The 17024-nt window shown below is 31.3% G+C and overlaps 2 protein-coding genes across 2 annotated transcripts; one reads left to right on the top strand and one right to left on the bottom strand.

Annotated features, from left to right (window-relative positions):
* The first annotated feature begins 1350 nt into the window (after positions 1 to 1350).
* On the top strand, positions 1351 to 8531 carry LOC124848009 (CRM-domain containing factor CFM3A, chloroplastic/mitochondrial-like). The gene is given in 10 exon segments (XM_088095758.1): positions 1351 to 2316; positions 3271 to 3760; positions 3838 to 3968; positions 5459 to 5809; positions 6698 to 6854; positions 7135 to 7427; positions 7737 to 7796; positions 7925 to 8014; positions 8102 to 8203; positions 8205 to 8531. Coding segments are annotated over 10 exon segments (2514 nt in total). The 5' UTR covers positions 1351 to 1506; the 3' UTR covers positions 8235 to 8531.
* Positions 8532 to 8633: 102 nt separating this feature from the next.
* LOC124848008 (calmodulin calcium-dependent NAD kinase-like) lies at positions 8634 to 13201 on the bottom strand. The gene is made up of 9 exons (XM_047325613.2): positions 13131 to 13201; positions 12799 to 13005; positions 11145 to 11374; positions 10518 to 10579; positions 10111 to 10320; positions 9870 to 9999; positions 9308 to 9648; positions 9077 to 9221; positions 8634 to 8983 (listed from the first exon to the last, which is right to left on the bottom strand). Exons 1-9 carry the CDS (start codon positions 13138 to 13140, stop codon positions 8747 to 8749), a joined length of 1572 nt encoding a protein of 523 aa, XP_047181569.2. The 5' UTR covers positions 13141 to 13201; the 3' UTR covers positions 8634 to 8746.
* Between the last annotated feature and the right edge of the window lie 3823 nt (positions 13202 to 17024).

The raw sequence follows: 17024 nt of genomic DNA, 5'->3' as shown, positions 1-17024 counted from the left end.
TTTTATTATTATTATTATTTTATTTTTATGTTTTTAATATAACTATTATTATAATATAAATTATATTTTAATATTTATTAAAATACAAAATTATTTTAAATAATATTTAAATTTTAAATTAAATTAAATTAAATTATTATTAAGATAGTGAAGATTGTTTTTAATAACAAGAAAAAAAAATGAGTTAAAAATAAAGTTTTAAAAAAGTTGGAGATGCAGGATGAGATGTCAGAAGGTTAAAAGTGAAATTTTTGGATGTGTAGGATGAGATCTTGGAGGTGTAGGATGAAACACTTGTTTGTGAGTTGTAGATTCAATGAGCTGCCCAATTTCTTTTTAAGTTATTATTATTTTAAGGGTGTTGCTCCCTCCACGACCGTGCACCTCTCCATTATTTTTTTTTATTCCAAAAAATACTCTACACCTTTCCATTATTATTTTTTATTTCAAAAATACCCTACACCTCCCCAATATATTCAACAATTTTTCTCTTTCTCTATCCACATTAATGAAGCATTCACATGGCTCAGATTTAAACTTGTGATATATTACAAATTTTATTTACACTTCCCCTTAAATAAGTTTGATTCAATCTTATTTTCATGGTTCAATATATTTTTTTTTCTTCAAATTACTTAATAAATGGTAAAATTTTGTTCTAAATTTCTAGAAAAATGTTTATATATGTGTGTTTTCTTTACATTTACTATATATAATTTTTAACATTATATTATGTTTTAACTTACTAACATGTTTGACTCAAATAACTCGAATAAAGTAGTTAATTTATTAAATAAATAATATAAAAATATTATTAAATACTTAAAATATAAAAAAAAGTTATTTGTTAAAGATTTGAAATTTTTTTATTTTTTTCGTCGTTATAATGTTAGTATATAATAATAATAATATATTATTTACTATTAATATTATTATGTTTATTATTTTGTATTTGCATTTAACTTTTAAGTTTATAAAATGAAAGTGGTAGAAGCACTAATATTGAAGTTTTCTCTGAATTTTATATTTTGCAATATATCATAAGTTTAAATCTAAGTCATATAAATACTCTATTAATAAAAGAAAGATTGTTAAGGATAATGGAGAGATGTAAAGTGTTTTTGGAATAAAAGAATGAGAAAGTGTAAAATATTTTTGGAATAAAAAAAATAGTAGAAATGTGCAAAAACATTTGGGGTGGTGGAGAAGCAACACCCGATTAGTTTTAAATATGATAACTGCAAAAAAAAAAAAAAGAAATAACTGCGAAAAAAAAACAAGAAATAAAATGAAATTGTTCGGAGAGATGATTGGTGAGTGAATGGGAAGTAGTAGTCCATGTCCATCCAGCCCCCTATCCACTGTCGTTTTGGCCAAGCAAAAATCATAATGGATATGTATTTCCACAGAGCAAGGTGAGTAAGTACGAAGCAGAACACACCAAAAACAGAGCAGAAACTAGCCTCACCATTTTCTTTCTCTGCATTCACTAATGCCAATGTGATTATGGCTGTTGTACCCACTCGCCCATTCTTCGATTCATTTCACTCTTCACCGTTCTTATGCAACTCTCTCTTCCGCCACTCCCTCACACCCTCTCCCAATTCCACTTTCCTCCGTCCCAAATCACTCATCATCTTTCGCTGTAATCCCGCCAAAAGTTTCTCCACCGAAAACAATTGGTTGAAACGGTGGAGCCACCCTGCCAACCAATACCCCCGTCCCAAACCGCCACGCGCGGTTCTCGACTACCAGGGTTCCGGAAATGGGCACGCGTCAAACGGTTTTTCGAGCTCTGACGAGGAGGGTGGTGGTAACAGCCGTGAAAGCACCATGGATAGGATTGTGGAAAAATTGAAGAAAATTGGGTACGCCGGTGACGGGATTGAGAATAAGGAGAGAGTGATAGAAAAAGGGTCAGTGGAGGATATATTTTACGTGGAAGAAGGAATGTTGCCGAATGCACGAGGTGGGTTTTCTCCAGAGTCTCCATTAGGATTTGGAAGATTTGGAAGGGATGATGGGGAAGCGAGGTTTCCGTGGGAGAAGCCAGAGGCTGAAGAGTTAGAAGAGAGGGAAGCCATACGAAAGAGAAGTAAGACCTCTCTGGCGGAATTGACTCTTCCCCAGTCAGAATTGAAGAGGCTGCTCAGGTTGACTTTTGAGAAGAAGCACAAGACAAGAATTGGGGGAGGTGGGGTTACTCAAGCTGTTGTGGACAAGATTCACGAGAGGTGGAAGACGGCAGAGATTGTGAGGCTCAAGTTCGAAGGCGAGGCCGCGCTCAACATGCGGAGGATGCATGAAATACTGGAGGTTTGTTGTTTATCTCTGGCTTCTTGTGTGTTTTTGAAAGTATTGCTTTTGTTGCAAAACCTGTAGGGTCCATAGTGGGAATGAGAAGTGCATGTTTATTAAAGTGAAGGATGAAACACCTTTGTGAAGTGTGTATAAACTTGTTTTGGATAATTAGAATAGTTGTAAAATTGCTCATGTCCGTGCAACTTGGGAGCTTCGTAAAATTCTCTGAAGTAGATAGACCAACAATGTCTTTGTCAAGTCTTCTGTGTATGGAAGGAGTCTTTTACACCAGTAACAGAATAGGACTGAGTTGTATTTCAATGAGCTTCCCCCAACCCCACTTTTTTACCTTCTTATGCTTGTTTCTGTCATATATTTAGCGCCAGATGGATGCCGAATTGCCCATCCAATTATTATTATTTTCTGCTTTAGACATGTCAAATCAACTTGGGAAATACGATTGACAGAATAGCCGGTGACTTGTTGATATACATACATATTTCTTTAGGATTTAATCCTTAATTGCTATGATCAATTCATGCTCGTCCAAGACTTTCCCTTTCCTGGGATTGGAGCTGGGCAACCTTATTATGAATTATATAATATCAAACAGGTTTTTCGTAAGATGTTTTCATGACCTTTTCTGATGTCTGTAATTTTTTCTTTGGCCGTGACACCTATTTTTACAAATTTTCCTGTGTACTGATAAATAACTGAGTCGAGAACTAAGTGTGTTTGAGTTTGGTAATACTTTTCTTCTTCAACCTTAACATTTGTCAGAGAGATGAGTTTATCCTAGGGATTGATTTGAACACTTAATCTGTAGAATGTGTATATTGCCAACACTGCTTGCTGTGTGCCATTGATTAGAATGTGTATATTTCCAATTTTTCATTATATGCTCACTAGACTACTTTGACTATCAATAACTATTGTTGTATTCTTGTTTATTCTTAAAATCACATTCAGAGAAAAACTGGTGGTCTTGTAATTTGGAGGTCTGGCAATTCTGTTTCCTTATACAGGGGTGTGAGCTATGAAGTTCCTTCAGTACAACAAAACAAACAAATGTATAAGAAAAGCGAGAACTCTTCTAATTTTTTGCCAACACCTTCTTATAATTCTGTGAGGAGTTCTCCCAACATTGCTTCTAATTCTGAAACAAGTGAACCATTGGCAAATTTGGAATCTACAAATGACGAGAAAGAAAGAGATTATCTTCCCAAAGTCAGTTATGAACTTGAAGTAGACAAGTTATTGGATGGTCTTGGCCCTAGATACACAGATTGGTCTGGATGTGATCCATTACCTGTTGATGCGGATATGCTTCCTGCAACTGTTCCTGGTTACGAACCTCCCTTTAGAGTTCTTCCTTTTGGTGTGAGATCAACACTTGGCTTAAGGGAGGCAACTGCTCTACGACGGATTGCAAGGACCCTTCCTCCACATTTTGCATTAGGTTTGATGTTGTTTCCCTTGTGCATGTGTAGTTTTTGAATTTTATTCTGACTTTACTAAATTAATAATGATATTTAGGTAGAAACAGACAACTTCAAGGATTAGCTGTAGCAATGATTAAATTGTGGGAAGTAAGTTCTATTGCAAAGGTTGCCCTCAAACGAGGTGTACAGCTAACTACCAGTGAGAGAATGGCAGAAGAGATCAAGGTGATTAATCATGCACTTTCCTATTCAATTAATCAAAATTATTGTCTCTGTTTTTGTGGCTTTGACTTTTCATTATTCCAGAGTTGGTTTTCCATTTCCTAATGCATAATATTTCCTTTTACGTATGAAAATATTCATAACTTGTGTCATTGGTAGAAAGAAAGTTTGTAGTTTTTCAGTAAACTGGATTTTAGAAAGTATGTTTTCCATGCTTGGTTTACCTTTTAATAATTAACATTCCTTGGAAATAATGTTTCTCAGGAAATTGTGTTTGGTCAATTTTCCTACAGGAAGAGGTGAGAACCTAACTTTCCTGGGTAAAAATAAAAAATGTATGGAAAAAATATACAATGTTATCCTTATTAAATCATTTAATGTGGTAAGGAGTTAAAGATTTTAATAAAAATAACATATTGATCTTTGATTTCTAGAAAATCTATATAAATATTCCCCACAATATTTTTCACCAATCAAACAAAATTTAATCATTCTTAGGAATCATAATTCCCAGAATTCAGATTCTTAGATATGTAAAATAGTTCTAGTACCACCCCTAAATGGTAAGAAATTGAAACCAATTCATAATGTAAATTTGTAATTCTCAAAGTTTTGAACTTTGTTTGGTCTTTGGGATTCAGTTACTAAACCTTGACAGGGATTTCATGACCGTGTCACTGTCACTTTTTCTGTATGTGTTTTATTAAAAATCTGTTGATGAAGCCTTAATTCTTTTGTTATTCAAATGTCTCAAAGTCACTAACATCTGTGATATATGGAGTAATCGAAAAATTTAAGCTTGGTAGGTTACTGACTCTAAAATTGTGAGAAAAATAGTCAGCTTATATTTTTGTGTAAATAAAATCGTTGTTGACAAACAAAAGTGTCACCTTTGTTTATTATTTACTTAGTTAGGTATTCCTAATCCTCTGAAATGTTCTTGTTGCATGCTAGTATTACTTATTGCTTCAGTAATCTGGTACCTTTTACTTTAGTTTTGGCTTTTTCTTTATTTACTTGATAAGTTGTACTGGTCTCTCGCTCGCTGCCTTGGGTTGTAGATTCTGAGATATATCTAACCCTATTATCTTATATGAAAAATCTTTAATACTTGGTTGTAGAGGCTCTAGTAAAATGTCGACCACTATCCATATTGGTATAGATTCATATCAATGTGAATATTATGATGAATAAATAATGTAGATTAATGCACATATTGGCATGGTGTTGGATGAAAAATTTTGCTGCTAGTGTGCCAACATATCAGATATGAATATCGCGTTACTTATTATTATCATTTACTGACATAAACTTTGGGTAGTTTGTTATATGCATTTTTAAGTACATATAGTGGATGATTTGTATAACATCCCACTATTTCTATTAATTAATGAATGACATAAACTATATATTTCTATAAACTTAATTTAATATTAAAAAATTATGGGTCCTTGCAATTTGTTGATCAATGATTGGTTTGTTTCTGGCTACAGAAATTGACTGGTGGTATACTACTGTCCAGAAATAAAGATTTCTTGGTCTTCTTTCGAGGAAAGAATTTTCTATCAGCAGATGTCACTCAAACCTTGCTGGAGAGGGAAAGAACTGCAAAAATAATGCAAGATGAGGAGGAGCAAGCGAGATTGAGAGCATCATCACTACTCATACCGAGTAATAATACATCAGAACTGTCAGCCGAGGCAGGGACACTTGGTGAAACTTTGGATGCAGATGCAAAGTGGGGGAAAACATTAGATGAGCGTCACAAGCAAAAAATAATGAGGGAAGTAGAACAACTACGGCATGCCAACCTTGTTAAAAAATTAGAACAGAAACTTTCCTTGGTAAGTACATTAATTTCGGATAATTAAGGAAGCCTATAATTGTCGTGCCAGTGGCTGTTGCATTTGATCTCTCATCATCCTGTGTGATTGTAATGATTTTTCCTCAAACGATATTTTTTTTTCACTTAAATAAAACTGATAATTGAGCTGGAGTTTGACTACTGGCTGAACCATTTCATAATATTTTGGTGAATTTTTAATAAAATTGGAAGGGGGATTTCTTTTAAGTGAAGTCTCATTATGTGTTATTGAAATAGTTATCAATATTTGGTGGAGGTTGCAGTACAGGCAATACTGCATTATCGATGCCTGTTAATTTGGAAATTAACTTCATTGGGCTGGTAACACTTTCTCTAGTATAGATGTAACTTTAACAATTATTTGTGAATGCCCCCTTCCCAAAATAACTCACCAACGGACTTTCCCTACTTTCAAGTTTACTTTTTCCTACTTAGATTCGGTAGTAATAATAATGTAACTACTCAAAACGCACCATATAAAAGGTGAAGAATCATATTTGTCTCCTTAAATGATGACATGGCCAATCAGCCAATGATATGGAAGAGAATGAAGTAAGGATCGTAGTATTGGGCTAATGATTAATAGAACAGAAACTTATTATTTATGTTTTCATCTGATATTGGTTCTTCACATTATCAACGAGGGTAAAACTTTTGTTACAGCTATTAGACTTGTTTAATTTTCTAATGTGTTTAATTAGGCTCTCACATAAACCCTAGTCAATAGATGGTTTTAAATATCATTACAGTGTCTGATTCGTGTAGGTCTTGATAATCTTTTTTGTCTCTTTCTGTATCTAACTTCACTCTAGGATTATTCTCTAAGTTTGAATTTTCTTGATTGTAATCACTGGATTTTGGTTACCAGGCTGAAAGAAAGTTAATGAGAGCTGAAAAGGCCTTAATGAAGGTGGAGTTGTCTTTGAAGCCTTCAGAATACAAAGCAGATCCTGATAGTATAACTGATGAAGAGAGATTTATGTTTCGCAAATTAGGATTGAAGATGAAAGCCTTCTTACTTCTAGGTAGATCTCTATTCTAAATTAATTTGCTTACATATTTTAGGACCATTTGGCTCACTTAACTAAGTTGGTTGGAAGAAATCAGATAGAGAAGAGTTGATCTTATAAATCTAATCCGTGGTAATGTTTTACCTAAGTATTTCATCTCTAAAAGTTGAGAATCCATTCTTAAAAGTTTATAAATCAGCTTTATCTCTCCTTAACCCGTGTCCTTCTCAATCATTCCATTTCTCAGGTTACCGTGTGTGGCCTATACAAATCTAATAATAACTTATGGATTCAGGTAGACGTGAAGTTTTTGATGGTACTATTGAGAATATGCACTTGCACTGGAAGTACCGGGAACTGGTCAAGATAATTTTAAAGGCTAAAAGCTTTGAACATGTAAAGAAAATTGCTCTAGCACTTGAAGCAGAGAGTGGAGGTGTTCTGGTCTCAGTTGACAAAATTTCAAAAGGATACGCTATAATTGTTTTTCGGGGTAAGGATTATCAGCGTCCTTCAACGTTGAGACCCAAAAATCTTTTGACAAAAAGAAAGGCTTTGGCACGTTCAATTGAGCTCCAACGACATGAGGTATATATACAAACTCATGCTTTATAATATCATTTTTCATTTAGATCTGGAGATAAACATTTGCAGCAGACAGTTATACGTTTCACTGTACCTCAAACAACAATTTGCAGCAATATCAGCCCACACGGCCACTGGATTATGGAGACCAAAATAATGGATATTCTATTTTTAACTTCAATAGTAGTAAAATAAAATAAGGTTTTAATGTCAGTCTAGTTGGTTTATCCGTCTCTCCCTCCATGCAGACCTGTATGCACATTCATACTTGTTGAACCAAATGATGAATTAACTCTTTCTGTTGACATACAGGCGATCATGAAACATATTACTACTATTCAAGCTAAAGTGCGGAAGCTAAGATCCGAAATAGTATGTTTTACTGATCTTAACATTTTTAGTATTTCTTTGCAAGCCAAGTCGTATGTTTAATGTAACACCGGTTTCCTGATGTTATTTGGCTTGAATCACTTACCATATGGCTTAAATCACTTTTATAGGAACAAATGGAGAGGGTAAAGGATGAAGGAGATGAATCCTTGTATGACGAATTGGATTCTGCCTATGCTACTGATGATGAGAATTCTGAGGTTACTCTCTGCCATAATAACTCCCACTAAAAAACTTATGATACTGTTTTTCATTATGTTGCGGTGTGTTGATTCTTTAATGTGTAGGTGGAGGATGGTGAGGACGAAGATGAGGCTTATCTCGAGACCTATAATAGCGAAAATGGCAGTGAAATTCAAAGTGAAGTTGAAAATGATAATATGTATTCTCCAATATGAGGAATTTGCCTCACGAAGTTGAGGTCAAGGATCATGCGATCTGAGGGGACTCCTATCACTTGTGTGAATCATTAATTCATTAGACAACATGCTGATCGAGAAATAATATTACAGCTTCAGATCGAACCACCGAGAAGAACATGCTAGATTCAATGATGTTGTTATAGGGCACACAATTAGATACGGTCCTGAATCTAATAGGAAGCATTGAAGTTTCCTTGAGATGTATGTATATACGTTTGTTTGTAATGATATTCTCTGGAATTGAATTAATTCCACGGGTCTGTTAATACATGGCGGATGACTTGGAACACGGTTATCTCAGGGAATATCTGCTCACTTAGAATTTCGTTTCATGGAGTTTATAACTTGCATCGGATAATTTATTTTTAGATTTTAGCACGAAAACGGCGCAGTAATCTTCTTTGTCTTGATAAAACTATAGTATTAATAGAAATAAAGCTAAACTTCAAAACATAAAAATGATAGTTTAGCATTGTTCCAATGTATCATGCAACAATTTGGTTAAAATATTTAGGATGATTTTTCTATTTTCTTAATCGATTCCCTCAATTCTTTTTGAACATCTGCCCTTGAAGGTGACAGAATGATATCACCCCACACAGAACCAGGTTTCGTTATGAGATTGGGTTCTTTATGAAGTTCGAGGATGGAGTCAGCTTCAGGATTCAAATTGCGTAATGTTTCCAAGCATTTGAATTCTTCAGGATCTACAAGTAGATTGTGATCACCATCCTTCCACCCTATAAGCTGTAATGTATTACAAAAAAGTTATTTTCATGACATTTTAATATTGAAACTAAAATCAAAGTTTAGCCATGTGTAAGAATTGTTGAAATTGACCTTTGGTGGACCACCAACAACATTTGTGGAATAGAGTCTGGCATTATCAACCAGATTGCAGTAATTTGGAAATGCATTAGCAAATCTTTTGTGAGATTTTAATTGGGAATTCACTCTTACTGCCCTTCCTGTCATAATAGCTCTCCTGTCAAAATTCCAATATGAAATGTTAACGGTCAAGTCACAAAACCAATTACCTAACTAGTCATTTGGTAGAACTAACATTGATACCTAATGGCTCTAACAACAGCAAGATAGCCATCACAAACCACGCCAACTAGCTCAATTCTGTAAGGCTTCCGTGTGCGTGGTTCTCCATTAGACGTTTCCTTTGATTGATCTTCTTCTGTGTCACCTACTTGCTCCCAGTAATTTTCAGTGATTGTTCCATCTTCGTCTACTTTATATCCTACCCCCATTCTGTATCTGTACTTGTGAACATTTCTTGCCATGGCAATAGTCTGCTCCACGAATGGCTCCCATGATAAGGTACCATCCATGATTACATCTCTACCCTCGTTAAGAGCTGTCACCAACAGCGATGACGCAGCATCAGTGGAAGATTGATGCACCTATATAGAATTTGATAAATATAAAACTATCATTAGTTAAAAATAATTAACAAGGATCTAACTTGAACCATTCGTCATATTTAATTTATAAAGGAAAACTTTATGTAAATGTGGAAGTTCTTTATCATCTATTTGTAACATTTGTAACATGTGGCACAAATAATAACGACAAACTTAGAGGAAAAGTGATAAAAACAACATGAGAGTGCTTAAACAGATACCAATTCAGCAGTTTGGAGCATGTCATCATGATGACCTCTAGAGCTAAGGGCCCTATATATGACGTCACTCTCCTTAAATGCATCTGCCTCAACCACCACAGCATTTGTAGCTGCCCCAGACCAAAATGGCCTGCCAATGCCAAAGACATTTGATATGTATAAATAATTCTTATTATTTTGAATTGAGACAAAATTTTGTACAACAATTAGTATTAGAGAATGGAATTAGGTTGAGTGATACTCTTTAAGAATGTCTTTAAGCACAGTGCTCTTTCCAGCTCCCATACCACCTCCCATAAATAACAAAACCGGACTCCTCTCACTCAAGGCCATGGGCACCATCACGTCTGAATATTGCAAGTCACCATTTATTGCTTTCATCTCTTCCACCAAAGTAGAAAACACTCTTGTCACCTGCAAATTCTTGCTTACTCTTGCAAACCTCTGTTTCCTGCAAACATACCATCATGTTGGCTATAACAAATATTTAATACATGTATATTTATTTCCATAGGGCATTCCTCAGCTACTTAGAGGCATTATATCTCATCAAAACTTTGAAAACCTTTAGTTTCATTACAATATTGTGACATTAATTTGAACTATTTTAAAAAGAATTTGTATAGACGAAAGAAAATGAAATTTTACCTTGTAGCTGCTAATAGAATTTCTTTGAGTTTTTTTTTGTGTTGAGATTCGACACTTAAAGCCTGTAAATCAACCAATAAAAAAATAATGATTAATATAGTAAGTAAAAAAGAAAAAGCACCATTAGCAAGAGAAAAAATGTTTTACTACTTTGAAGAAGCTAATATGAACTTTTAGATGATTGTTATTTATTGTATTATAGCAACCAAACCCAACTAATGACAAAATTTCAAACCAACCTTATATTATAATTTGGTACAATTGATTGTAACTAACGACCATCATGGAGATATATTTTCTTTATTAATTTGTCATGTGCTTAAGGTTTTGTTTTAGAACGTATTATCAAAGGAAGCACTCTCCACCGAAAGCAAGAGTCCCACTAACTTTCTGCTTAATATTAATGATAACCATGAGCGTGAGTGTGCTTGTAATATCATTCAATTTGTGAATGAAAATTCTTTAAGTACTAATTTTATATTTTAATGAATATTTGTTTGAAATTTAATGATGAAGTTTAGCTATTTGTAATATTAAGGTATCTATATATTTTTATTGAAATATTTTTGTACAGGAAAAAAAGAAGAGAAAAAACAAAGATGAATGAAGAAGAGTTAAGATATATACCATACTAACAAGAGACGTAGCTTGATTCCAATGAAATGCTAAATAACTGAGAATGCATCTCTCAAATTCGTCAACCAATTTCATATAGAGAGAATCAGTGTTGTCTTCAGTGGCATTGGAAATGTATTCATAGATGTTTTCGTCGCATTCTTTGGACTTTCTCAAATACTCTTGGGCCAATATGCACAGTTCAGGAACTTTGGTAGCATCTTCAAATCCCATTTGTCTTGCTACAACCAGATCAATTATACACAATATTAAAAACATTACCTAACATATATTACGCACAAACCTACCTATTTATGTTTGTTATTAATATAAGATTTTTCATTTCAACTATTACAACCATCTCAATTAAAGAAAACCTTTTTTATGTTACATTAGTAGTTATTCTAATCACTAAGGTCCATCCGGGATGATTCCTCTGAAAATAGAGTGATATTTTAGTCTCTCTATTTATATGTCGATAAATATTTACTTTTATAGAATTAAGTTTTTTAATAAATAAATATATAAAAGTGGTAGATTGTAAAATAAGTTTTATTTTTCATCATTAAGATTATTTTAAAATTATTGAAATTTAGTTAATAAAAAGGCGATTAAGAAAATTAGATATATATCTACAAATAAAATAAACTATCTTTTATTATAACTAAGAAAAAATATTTTCGAAACTATAAGCGTCTTGTTTGGATATCATTGTTGCTTATAAATATGTTCAGTCATGATCGTCACATCTATTATATTCATTTCGTGTACATGTTGGAATATATAATACAAAATTATTTGGTGGAGTTAGCATCTAAGACTAATAACGACATATAATGAACATTAAATAGTTCTTGATTTAGACGTGATTAGAACTGACTCATCGTTCGATATCTTTACGAAACGGAGATGGTCTAAAACTTCACTATAACTTTTTATTACATTAAGAGTATTTATTTTTATTATAAATAATTATCTATTTTAATTTTAAATAAATAAAAACTCAATTTTCCAATATATTTTATTTTTTAATTCTATAATAACTAAACTAGTTATTAAATCAAAATAAGAGCAAATCAAAATTTGATTTCAAATTTTAAAATAAAATAAATAAACTATTTTTTTATTCAAATGTCCAGAGGAAAAATGAGTTGCTCATTGATTGACTTTCTCAACATAAACAGCATAATGTGTTATTTTAAGTCAATAAATGTTTATTGTAGTAATTATTATTTTAAAATTATTAAAAGTTTCATTCTTAGAAGGTGGCATACTTTTCTTTTTGACTCAGTTTTGAAAACTATTTTATTAAATAAATAAACATTTCGGAAGCAAAATAAAAACCTATTAAGTTTTTAAAATATTTACAGAAGAGGTCTTTCAAAAACTGAAAAAAATAGAAAGAGGTAAAGACATTTTCACATCCCATTCTCTTGTCTGATATTTTCTTCCGTGTAAAATGCGTGGACTATCTGCTGTGAGCTTGGTTTCTGATTATACTACTCTGGGAGGATTTATTTAAAAAAAATTAAAATACATTTATAAAATAAAAATCAACCACAATCGAAAAATTCTAGCTAGGGAAAAAGTGTGAATTTTTAATTTACTGCATAAGAGTGGTAGAGAAAGTAGAGAGGAATTGAAACCCCCAAAGCAAAGATCTTACCAAAATAGTGTGAGAATTTTTCGATCTCTCCAAGACGACCAGATTCGGTCCTTTGGAGTAGTGGAATCACCTTTTTGTTCTTCTTGTTCTTCCGTTCTCCTATCACCGTCGACCAGTGGCTGAAGGCCGTGGCAGTGACGGCGGCAATTAAACCGGCCGAAACAACAAGAACATGAGACAACTTCATTACTTTTCCAATAGAACTGTCTGAAAAATTTTGTTCTACTATTAATGTCATAAAAAAATGATATAGATTTCATAATCTTGTGCATAAATGAAATGAAAAAATCGAAAAGGAGAACAGAAGAAAGAGCAGCAGAGAGACCACTGACCTTGCTCCATCGTTCCTGGGTTTTCAGAATCAGAAATGACTGCTTCTTGGTCATCACATTCTTAAATACTGACTTAAATGGATAAAACAGTAGAAAAAATAAAAATAAAACTGTCAAGAAAAGAAACGTGTAGCATGTCCAAACAATAATTTTTTACCATCCTGTTTGTGTGATTAGATTTAGAAAATGATAAAAATAAAATATTAAAGAGGTTAACAAATCTAAATATTTAAATTTAGCGTAATACTAAAATGTTGGATTAAATATTTCTTTGATCTTTCTAAAACATATAGGGTTGACTTTAAAATTAGAGAAACTAAGAACAACATTTTAAAAATTATATATTTTATAATGATACGGTTAAAAAAATAAAAATCGAATTTAAACACTTCAAAGTAAGAAAATACAATGGTCCACAGTTATCATTTTTTAAAATAATCAACTATCACCATAAAAGTTTAATATTCTCAGCTTTTTTAAAATGTTCAGCACTTTCTAAGAGGATGTGCTGTTTAATATTTTATTACATCATAAAATATTTGGAGTTTTTAATATCTTAAATATTTCATTTTCTACTAAAGACTTTCTTTATTTTTCATTTAGCTAAAGCAGTGAAGAAAACAACTTTATTTAATAATTTATATACACAATAAGAACTTAAGAAAAGAGGTACAATTTTCTTTTAATTTAATCAACATGGACATTGGACACGTTTTTTTTTTAAATTCCAATCTTAACCATTGGTAGCTTTAGTAGGTTTAGGTTTAGTAAATGCTGGAGCGGATGGAGACAAAACTGACAGAAGACTCTGTCAAACTTGCAGCATTAATAATTATAGCTTGTGGCAGTTAAAATCGAACGGCAGGTATTTTTCTTGATTTTCTTTTTTATAAAAATTCTAAATTTTAACAAGCAACGATTTCCAGATTTCAACCCACGTGACCACAAAGAATTGTCCTTAAAGTATTCTTCACTTTCAAGCCACAATTTATGATAAAATCATAAAAGAGGTGTAGGTGTATTTTTAAATATTATTTTTGTTTGATTTCAAAAAAGTATTTTAATAATTTATTCATTTTAATAATAAACAGTAACACCAATCAAAGTTTATGATTGATTTTAATATGCCATGTGTAGTTTTAAAAACAAAAACGTGAAGCATGACAACAATGATGAGTTGGAATTTATAATAGAATTAATAATTTGAATAATATTTTGTTTCTTTGGAGCGTGATCTCCCCGAGATATGGTAGTGATAAAAATCTTGAATTTTATTCCTCCACAAAAGTTATAAGAATAACATTGTTCCAAATTTTTTGATCAATTTGATTCTCTAAGTTAAATTCTCACTCTTTTTTTTTTTACGGGAAAATCGAAAAACTAAATTGTAGCTTCATTTTACTACATTTTTAAGAAACCGAAAATTAAAATATGTTTATAAAATTGAAAATAAATAATTAATCAATAAAAAAATAATTTACAATAAATTAATTCATAATTTTACACCAAAATTCGTCCTGTCAATTAAAAAATGTTAAAAAAGACAGTAGAATTTATTTGGGAAAATATAAAAATAGGGAAAATTAAAAATAAAATAAAAATAAAAAATGTGAATAAAGAAATTCAAAAATAAATATTTTTATAATAAAACGCATGTCTATTATTTAAATAGTAAAAATCTAACAACTTAAAAAAATTGATTTCCTTTATTCTATTTTTTTAGTGTTTTTTTATATATAAAAGAAATAGTATCAGAAAATGAAAACAAAGAAAAATAACAATAGTGTTTATTTATATATATAAATTGGTTAAATAAAAGGAAAATAAAAATTTCTTTTTACATGAGAATTTTTTTTTACTAAATTCATGTTTCCTATTTAAAATTTTTGACTTTTCACTTGGTATTTTGATCCGCTACTGGAGATATACAAACTTTGAATATTTCTCTAAAATCTTGATTAACATTGGTACTTTAGTCTCTTACTCTGATAATTTTGCACACCACCTTTTCCCACTCAAATTTACATACCAATTTTGTGCAGCCACGTTTAGTTTCCTTACCGTTTACTGAAAAATGTTTTCACTCCCACATACCACAACGCTCATTTTCTACCCAGTTTGCAACTTCACCTTTAATTTCTTATCAAAATGAGAAAATTTTAAAACCTTTATAAAAATCCGTAATATGTTTAGAACCACGGTTTTAAAATGATGAATAAATTTTTGTTTTAAACATGACTTCCAAATTATTATACTGAAGTCGTGTTCTAAAGTACGGTTTCTACAATGTGTTTTTTTTATGAGAGTCGTGTTTACATGCATGAGTTTAATTTATTTATTTTTGTTAAAGTTGTACATTTTAGTATGAATTTGGTTTTTCTTTTTTTTTTCTCAAAATTGTGGGTATCATGGGAAGACATTATGAACCTATAATAACATGTTAATTGAAGGTAATTAATAATAATGATGATGCCGAAGATAATGTTAAAACTTAAATTAATATACAACTTGATCAATACTAACAAAAATTTAGAGGATAAATTAGAAAACCACTTCTTAGAAGTAAATACTCATAGTATGATTGTTTGGTTTTGGTCAATTATAGTTTGGGTAATCAACTGGTGAATCCTGTCAATCGTGTATCAATCCAAAACTTAAACTAATAAATTTGGTTGAAATGTCAAACGAGTTGACTGATCATACACTAGCATGGATGATCATACCAAAGCTCGGAGTCCACATTTACTGTTCGAAGCACACGTTGTCAAGACTGATCGGTCACCATGTATCAACTTGGATAGTCAATCACCAACTTAATAAGCATGACAATGAATCCGACCGACCACCAAAGAGTCAGGTTAGTCATGGATTGAACTGATCAGGATGAATTATCCAAGAGTGTATTAGTTTTAAAGTTTATCAACTTAAGAGTAAAGTATACTCATAATTGAACAGTAATTAGGCTAACATTAACTAAAATCTCACCACTAAACCTATAAATAAAGGTTTGAGATAAGAAAGTAGGTTATATGTATTACTATCAAAATATCTTTTACAAGTATCCTCCGATTAGTTTGAACAAATGAGAGTTTACTTTCTGGATAACATTTAGACTTCAGATGACACAATGCAACTTAACGTTGACCTCGATTCACACCTGAATCACTTATCATTTTTTTTAATTTCACAAAATACAAATATTAATTTAAAAATTAAAACAATATATTTATTTCGAAATAAAAAATAATAAAACATTTAAGTTAAAAAAACAAACATTAAATAAAAAGATATAAAAAAGGTCTAAAACAATTGCTAAAAAGTTAAAATTTAAAATGTGCTTCACAATTCCTCTAGCTTGGCTATTAAAGAAGATTGAAGTTTTTATTGCATCTATTATTCTCTATTATCATTCTATGATTTGTGAATTGGTGTTTGTACTAAGTTCAATCATTTTGAAAGTTTCTAAAAGAGTCATTTAACTTCATCTTTAAACTTCATCAAATATGACAAATTTGAGTACAATTATTTGAGTAAAATGAGACCTACAAATATGAAAATACTTTCTAAAGATTATTACACCATAGGATTTCAACAGTTCTATCCGTCTTACTCCTTTTTGTATATATCTTTGATTACTCCCTTTTTGTATAGATATTTGGTTACTCTTTTTAATTTGTTGTTCATTCAAGACCCTTTGAATCTAACAAATTTGAACTTTTGTCCTCTTTTCTTTTTGAAATAAATACTTTTCAAATGTATATTTTCTTTTTTACTTTTTAACTTAAAAGAATAATATAAAAAATCTTAAAATAAAGTTATAAAGTGTTTTTTTTTCTGTAGCCTATTAAATTCGAGGTGCAAGCTAATGTTCGAGTGAGATCATAATATTTTACC

This window comes from Vigna umbellata, chromosome 8, assembly GCF_029865625.1.
Source record: "Vigna umbellata cultivar VRB3 chromosome 8, Vumbellata_1.0, whole genome shotgun sequence".
Taxonomy (NCBI): domain Eukaryota; kingdom Viridiplantae; phylum Streptophyta; class Magnoliopsida; order Fabales; family Fabaceae; genus Vigna; species Vigna umbellata.
The sequence above is the reverse complement of the archived record's forward strand: the minus strand, read 5'-3'. Positions and strand labels throughout refer to the sequence as shown.

Bases quoted from the DNA above. Each gene is read 5' to 3' on its own strand.
- LOC124848008 (XM_047325613.2), bottom strand. The intron at 10,000-10,110 runs GTATCACTCAAC...TGGCATTGGCAG, and splicing joins CTTAAAGACATTCTTAAAGA to GCCATTTTGGTCTGGGGCAG. The intron at 9,649-9,869 runs GTATCTGTTTAA...AATTCTATATAG, and splicing joins TGCTCCAAACTGCTGAATTG to GTGCATCAATCTTCCACTGA.